This window comes from Euphorbia lathyris, chromosome 10 (assembly GCF_963576675.1).
Source record: "Euphorbia lathyris chromosome 10, ddEupLath1.1, whole genome shotgun sequence".
NCBI lineage: Eukaryota > Viridiplantae > Streptophyta > Magnoliopsida > Malpighiales > Euphorbiaceae > Euphorbia > Euphorbia lathyris.
Window position 1 is genome coordinate 29,034,275 of NC_088919.1, and position 8,095 is coordinate 29,042,369.

At 34.4% G+C, this 8,095-nt stretch overlaps 1 protein-coding gene across 2 annotated transcripts; it reads left to right on the forward strand.

The window, feature by feature from the left end:
• The first annotated feature begins 323 nt into the window (after positions 1-323).
• On the forward strand, positions 324-4,065 carry LOC136208960 (E3 ubiquitin-protein ligase RHF2A-like). Of its 2 annotated transcripts, none has more exons than XM_066000268.1 (9): positions 324-550; positions 1,148-1,291; positions 1,420-1,466; positions 1,738-1,800; positions 1,875-1,983; positions 2,072-2,451; positions 2,573-2,680; positions 3,186-3,551; positions 3,702-4,065. In XM_066000268.1, the coding sequence occupies exons 2-8, from the start codon at positions 1,157-1,159 to the stop codon at positions 3,496-3,498; spliced, it is 1,155 nt and encodes a 384-aa protein (XP_065856340.1). In that variant the 5' UTR covers positions 324-550; positions 1,148-1,156; the 3' UTR covers positions 3,499-3,551; positions 3,702-4,065. The 2 variants fall into 2 exon arrangements, with proteins under 2 accessions (XP_065856340.1, XP_065856339.1); XM_066000267.1 differs by having other exon boundaries at positions 325-550; positions 3,695-4,065.
• The last annotated feature ends 4,030 nt before the right edge of the window (positions 4,066-8,095 follow it).

The window sequence follows — 8,095 nt, forward strand, 5'->3', positions numbered from 1 at the left end:
AGGGAGTTGAACATAGAACCATCCTTAACCATCTCATCTAACTTTAAACATTAAAATAATACTACATAGAGTCAATATAATTCTCTCCAAAATATTATAAGACATCATTACTAACTTTTTTTTTTTTTCAATTTTCCGACAACCTGCGGGGACTCGAGTCCACCCCAATTTCTCTGGTTCCGCCTCTACCACATTGGTTAACAGCTGTTGTTTGTAAGGATCAAATTTCTTCGAGTTAATAAAATGTGCATTTCTTAAAAAAAAAAAAAAAAAAAAGCAACCAACCAACAAACAAACTAAGCGAATCCATAAATAAAAACATAATTAAAGGCTAAGGTGGCCACGTCTTCTCCATCTCTCTCTCTCTCTCTTCCTTTTATCAATATCATCATTTTGAGTTTCCCTGAATTCTAGGGTTTCCATGGATCTATAGCATCCTTTCCTTTCAAAAGAATAACTCAAAGATTTGATCTTCAGGGCATTTTATGGGCGTTTCCTAGGCTTCTTTCTTCACCCATTTTCTGGAGCTTTTCCATTTTCCTCTCTGGAGGTGCACGCATGTTTTTATTTCCCCCTTTTTCCTTTTTTTTTCCTGTATATATTGTTTCCTCATTTTATTGCAAGTTTATGTGCTGTGATGGGGTTTATATGTTTATCTGATTATACTGGTCAAGTTTTCATCTGGGTTTATTTGTATGTGCATAATTATTCCAGCTAAATTCTGCTCGAAATTGATTTCTCTAAAACATTTTATATCTCAGAATGATGGTGTAATTAATTCACTTGAGCCAGTGTTTTTTAATATTGATTAGATAAGCTTCATCCAGAGAAGTAATTTGGCTCGCTTATGTAGATGTTTAATACTGTTTTGATGCTGAATTGTTCTTCAGCCTAATTTGGGTTTGGCAATAAGTACTGAATTGATCATTCAGCCTAATTTGGGTTTGGCAAGAAGGGTTTGTTGTGGTTCGTTAGGCTTTTTGGGATTTTTATTTTTTATTTTTGGTAAGGATGTGTTTATATTGTTTGCTTTGTTGATCTTTCTGGTGATAGAAAGGTTTGTATTCGTTTCATAGTTCAACTTAAAAATGCATTTCTTTAGCAATGCAAAGCAAGATTGATTCTTATATGAATTGAGCGTTGAAAGGTTCTGGAGATGGAGGAGGAGGGGAAGAAACATGAAACTCACATGACGTCAGCTGCAGCTTTCGTGGAGGGAGGAATTCAGGATTCCTGTGATGATGCTTGCAGCATTTGCCTTGAGGATTTTTGCGAAAATGATCCTTCAACGGTAATAGTTTGTGCTATACGTATGTCATTCATCCATATGTTTTATGCATCATGTGTGCTCCTTTTTTGTATTTTTGGTTTGGGTGGTCTGTAATGCCTTACAGTTGTATTTTTCATTCTACATTGCAGGTAACTAATTGCAAGCATGAGTATCACCTCCAGTGCATCCTTGAATGGTATAGTACAATAAATCAATTTTCTTAGCTTCATATTGTGCTTGGAAATTATATGAAACTTATTTTGGTCTTGAATCGAAGTAAATAAAGTGATGTTCCATATCATTTTTGTTTCCATGTGGTAAATAGATATTGTTCTAGGAACTTAAGTTTAAGCTTAAAGAACTCGCAAGGGGCTAGTTTTCAGGTGTGATAAATGTTATGGAAAACGGAAGGGAAAAGAAAAAGGGAAAAGAAAAACCTTTAATTTGCGGTAGGTTTCAACTTGTAGGTGCCAAAGAAGCTCGGAGTGTCCCATGTGTTTGCGGTCAATCATTCTGAAGGATCCTGCCAGGTTCGTTTTGATCTTGGCTTTGTCTCGACAATGTTTTGACATGTAATGAATTAATCATTGCACTACTCTGGCAGTCAAGAATTGCTTGAGGCAGTAGAGCAGGAGAGGAAACTGAGGGCTGCTCCTTCAAGGAACGCTACCATATTTCATCATCCTACACTTGGTGATTTTGAATTGCAACATGTCCGTATTATATTGCAGAATTCATTTGGCTTGAAATTTTTGCGCGCAGTATCCACCAGATTCTGATTACTTTTGTATCGTATTGCAGTTACCAGTTGGTGCAAGTGATTCTGATCTCGAAGAGCGTATAATCCAGCACCTGGCGGCTGCTGCAGCTATGGGAAGGACCCACCACTTTGGGCGGAGAGAGAGCCATAGACATAGGCAATCTCCCCATAATCATCCACACTTCCTGGTATTTTCTACCCATCCTAATGCGCGTTCAGGCCATGTATCTTCCTCTCGGGCTCTGGGAGAAGGGGAAAATGAACCAGCTGGAGTTTCTGGTGCGAGTTCTTCTACTCCACGTACATCATTTCACGGGGATGAAAATTCGCAACAAAACAGGCAATTTCCATCTCCAGTAATGCATCATTCTGCATCTCGATCTACCAGTTTGCCTACAACTCGTCAAAGAACTAATAATCGGTATTGATAGTTTCTTTTTGGTATTTACGTGATCATCATTTTCTTTATTCAAGCTTTTTATTATCCTTTTGGGGCTATTATAACGTTCATGCTCACTATTTCGTCATTCATTTGTTTATAGAATCAATGCTAGTCATTCTTCACTGCCAAATCAAGACCTTGACGGACCATCAGAGCTTCAATCATTTTCAGAGTCTCTAAAATCAAGACTTAATGCAGTGTCAATGAGGTATATTTTGTAGCATGCTACACTTTCTTCTAGGGTAAATTACATTCATGATCCGTCAACTTTGGCCTTGGCTCCTGAGCTTCAAACCTGGACATAAAAGTCCCTAAACTTTGCCCTTTATAAAAGTTCTTTATGAAAATAATCGATCTCAAAATGATGACCTCAAAATGGAAAAGTTCAAGAATTAAAGTTGTTTAACCACATCCCCCCTATAACCTTTATTTTCCAAAATTACAATTTTCGGAGTTTTCTCTCTCCTAACTAAACAATATCTAAATAACCTCAGAACAAAAATATTCAAGAATTAAAATTGCTTAGAATATCATTTCCATCTGCTCTATAATGGAGGATTACCTGCTATTGACCAATCAAAGGTTAAGAGACTTGTATGCCCGGTTTTAAAGTTCAGGGGCCATAAAGAAAGTAAACCAAAGTTAAAGGTTCATAGGTGTAATTTACCCGCATGTTATATATATCTTTAAGTAATTCTAAAGGTTGTTCTTAGGTACAAGGAGTCGATTTCAAGAAGTACAAGAGGATGGAAAGAGAGGCTGTTCTCTCGTAGTAGTTCAATTTCAGATATTGGTTCTGAAGTTCGGAGAGAAGTGAATGCTGGAATTGCAAGTGTGTCACGTATGATGGAGCGCCTTGAAATGAGAGATGATCTGGGAGCTGATGGAGTTTCTGTATCAAATCATTCAACCGATTACTTAGTTAATCAAAGGAGCAACCAGGATAATGTTGACACACGCAGAGAGGGCACTTTAAGTGGAAGCAATACACCAGCTTCGCTTGCTACGAGCTCAGCATCAAATTAAAATGTTGTGAGATTGTTTCATAGGAATCTATCCTCAGCATTTCATCTTTGAAGGTGTGTGATGATGTAGATTTTTTGTGTAAGCATTATTGCTACTTATTAGAGACCTTGCTTTTTTAAGTACTCACAACAGCAATTGTAAGGTTTACTGACCGAACGCGTCATTGATGTTGATATCTAATACGAGGTAGGTTCAGATTTCAGGTTATAAAAGTCGTCGTCTCCAAATATGACATGCTGAGGAGAAGATGGAAAGTTGGGGGCAGACGGTGATTGTTTGCCAGAAACCGAAAAAGCGAGAAAAAGCGAGGTAAGTCGTCGAAGTATTGAGGAAGAGGTTCCATCCTGACATATATATATATATATATATATATATATGTGTATGTAAATTTGTTTGCTAGAAAGAATCGAAGTGTAGGAAAGAGATGAAAAATGTAATGAATAAGGTCTGGAAATAGTTTGGATTATGGAGACTTTGAATAGTAACTTATGCAATCACTCATATTGTATTACAAATGAAGAAACCTATTGATGAAAATATACCATTATTTGGTTTCCACACCAACTATTTCGCTGTAAAAGCAAAATTCATTTGGAAGATAGATATGGCATATCTTGGCAATGGCAGGTAGGCATTACTAGTACCTTATTATTCTTCAAATGTACATCAGGGTTGGATCTGGGCAACCTCTGGGCCAATTATTAGAAGCACCCGGTTCTCTATGTCATATGGAGAACCTTTCATACATATTTTGACATGTATAACATGGACCTACACATATTATAAGAGGTCCAACTATTTTAATTATTACGTGGGGTCACAATATATGTCCAAATGTGAATTGAGGTCCTCCGAGTGATATGGAAGATCCGGTGCTTAATATAAGAACTCCAAGCTCTGACGACATGGCTTGACCACCTAAAAGATTGTACTATTCTTTTACGTTAATTATATGGTTAAATTTATACCTTATTTTTTTTAATCCCTTTTAATATCAATTGATATTGAGAAATTAGGTTTTAAAGTGTTGAAATAAATCTTTATCTGCATCAATATCCTGGCTAATATTGTATTGAGAAATTCTATCTAATTCACTTTAAAAATATCTTTAATGAATTAGTTTATATATATATATATATATATATATATATATATATATATATAGGAAAGTCGTTAATGGTTTTAACTCATTTCATGGAACCAAAATAAAATAGCCCCTCAATAAATGTAGGTTCGTCCATATATATATAGGAAAGTCGTTAATGGTTTTAACTCATTCCATGGAACCAAAATAAAATAGCCCCTCAATAAATGCAGGTTCGTCCTGAGCATGGGCAAGAGGGGTACCTGCTCAGGGCCCAAGGATGAGAAGGGCTCCAATTATAGTAATGTATTAGTACCTATTAACTTATACTTGATTAAATTAAAGAAAAAAAATTTATAGTTGATTAAAAACGTTGGCATTAGATTCTTTCCAAATTATTTTTTCCAAATAAAAAACGTTGGCATCAGTTATTAAATAAATAGTCTTTCTAAATTCTATAAATTTATTTCGGATTCTTTCCAAATTTCCTAATAAAAACTTTGGGCATCAATTTCCTAATTTATCTCAAAGTATTTCTATAATTATCTTTCCCACCTATCAATCCCAACAAAAATTTATAATTTATCTCTCACTTTTTTTAATCACACTCCAATCCCAAAGAATATTAAAGCTATATAATCAATTTTGTTTTCTAATCACCTCACTGTGAAACTTCCAATTACTAATAGCATTTTTTGTTATCTTTGAAAAACTCTATCAGATTCTGATTTACTCGATCTTCAAAAGAAGTTTGGGAAAAATGTATCAAAATCTTCCAATTTCAAGAACTTAGGCGCTAAACCTCGTTAAATGATGTGATTTGCAAATTTGGGTTTTCATTTTTCTGTTATCATGATCATTATTTAATTTTTCGTTGAGGGACACTTTTCCATCGAGACTAAAACCTCAATTTATGTATGCTGGGCAATCGTTTTTATCGTCCAGGACAAGTTTTAATGTAACAAAACAAGAAGACGTTTTCATATGACTATTAATTGGACTATAGAAAAAATTTCAAGGAAGAATGATATTGGCAATTTATTCGGTTTTTCGTTGAGGGACAGTTTTCCGTTGAGACCAAAACCTCAATTTATGTCTTCTGGGCAATCGTTTTTATCGTTCAGTGACAAGTTTTAATGTAACCAAACAATAAGACGTTTTCATATTACTATTAATTGGACTATAGCAAAGAACACTTTCAATTCTTGTAATCAATCAATAGATTCTGCAGAAGACAGCTGGTTGCTGCATTTACCACAAAATCATTCATCCATAGAATTATATATAGTAGGCTTTTGGTACGATATAATGTAATGCAATGAAATGTAATAAATGTTGTAATGCAATCGTGACTCATCAAGCGAACCGAATCGTAAGATTCAGTTAAACTTTATGATATTATAAAATTTTTTTTGAAGATTTACCATGTTGAACTTAAAATACTATCAAATATTAGTCTAGAAATGCAATTTAATGTAAGCAAAGAAATCATATTAACCAAGTACTTAAAATTCAAATCTAGTGGAAATGCAATCCTAATAGAACTAATTCACAATGATTCTATTTAATAGCTTAGAGCATCTCCAACAACCTCTTAATTTGGTTCTTAAGTCAAAATTTGAGGAGAGAGATTTAAAAATCAACACCTCAAATAACTAAGAGTCTATCAATCCTCTCTATTAATAGATAGCCTCTCTCCACCTCTTAGTGTCTCTTAACTTCATTTTTTATTAATAATTTATTATTAATGAGTCTCTCTCATTACATTATTAGTAAATATAACAATAAATAATAATATTAATAATAAAATAATAAATAAGAAGTGAATATAAGGAGTATTGTTGGAGATGATATATCTTAATCATTCTTAAATCACTAAGAGGGCGTTTGGTTCACAAGGGGTAAGGGAAAAGGAATCAAGAAAGGGAAATCAAAGGAAAGGAAAGGAATAACCATTAATTCCCCTATGTGTTTGGATATGTTTAGAAAAGTGAATGAGGGTAAAGGGAATCCAATTCCCTTGAGAGTATGGGGTAATGGCTTAACCTAAAGTGGGTAGAGGGAATGAGTTTTTTTTTGTAAACAAACAAGAACAAAGGGAATGAAACCCTCTCATTCCCATTCCCATTCCCATTCCTAAAGACCCCAAACCAAACGCCCCCTAAGAGTCAATTATGTATATTATTTTTAGAGTGTACTAAGAGTCTCTTGGAGATGCTCCGAGTAGAGATGATGAGTTTAAATTTCTAACTATGATTTTCTGCCTCGTTATCAACTTCATAAGATTGAATGGAAGCGTAAGATTTTATTTTAATTTAGATTTGCCTGTAGATTCGGATCGAAATAAAGCTGAATTGAATCGAATAGTAATATTCAAATCCAGAATCAAAAGATTCTAATTTTAGTGGTTGTTGTTCAAACACAAACCGGAGAATGAAGTAAAAAGTTAAAAAGTAACATGAGAATTTGCTTAAATCTACTTCTATTCATACTATATTTCCCTAATTCGATCAAGTTCGGCATAAACCCTGTTGTACCTTTCTTTGATTTCAGTTTTCTTTCTATCGTATATTGCCCATCGGTCCGTACTTGTTTGTTCTAATCCTCCTATCAAATTAGATAAGTTTCTCTTCCTCCCCCTTAGTTCAGCATAATTGTAGTCCATAATCTCAACTTTTTTATTCCAACTGAGAAAGTTCAGACATCCTAGTGCAGCCTTTTCCATTGCCACACTTTCGAAAACATAGCTTTCACAGGTGTATTTAATCTGAAATGAGGCTTCATTTAAGAAGAGAACTGTGTTATATATGAACTTCTGTGGGAAATCTTCATCCTCAGTATCCTGGTGAGTGAATTCGTGTATTGGCTCTTACAAAGACAGTTGCTGAACTATCTCCTTCATCTAAGAAATTGGTTATAAAACAAACAAAAAAAAGATCGAATATTAATATAAGAAATAAGGTAAACACAACGCGAACAAGAAAATATGATTTATATAGTAAACACATACATCAAACAACAACCTACTATATTGTCAGAAAAAACAAGGAAAAGGGGAAAACGCCATAGTACATATCTATTCAAGTGAATCCATTAAAGCAATGTGGATTCGGTCTACATGTCTTCAGACACTTGCATTGCAAAAACAACATCACCATAGGATTTAATCTTCTCTATTTCTTTGTGGCTGTAGTCTTCAAAGATCAATTGGTGTTTGCCCTTAAGAAAGTGCATTGCTTTCTTGCAAGCATCCTATCGGGCTTCAGGTTCAGATGCTGATGGCTCATTGACGACAGTATGATAGCATGCAAGCTCATTTTTTATTCTTTTGTACATGAAAGAGACAGTCACTATGAAATTTCAATTTTCAATTGTTGTTCTTGAAACGAAATTTGGTAATTGAAGTGTATCTAGGGTTTGCGTTAAATATCTGTCAAGAGGAACTCTAACAGTAGACATGGCTGGAGATTTATTTTGGGGTTCAAACATAACATTGTATGAGGATTCAATAGT

Bases quoted from the DNA above. Each gene is read 5' to 3' on its own strand.
- LOC136208960 (XM_066000268.1), top strand. From the start codon at position 1,157: ATGGAGGAGGAGGGGAAGAAACATGAAACTCACATGACGTCAGCTGCA. The intron at 1,292-1,419 runs GTAATAGTTTGT...TCTACATTGCAG, and splicing joins GCGAAAATGATCCTTCAACG to GTAACTAATTGCAAGCATGA. The intron at 1,801-1,874 runs GTTCGTTTTGAT...CTACTCTGGCAG, and splicing joins ATTCTGAAGGATCCTGCCAG to TCAAGAATTGCTTGAGGCAG.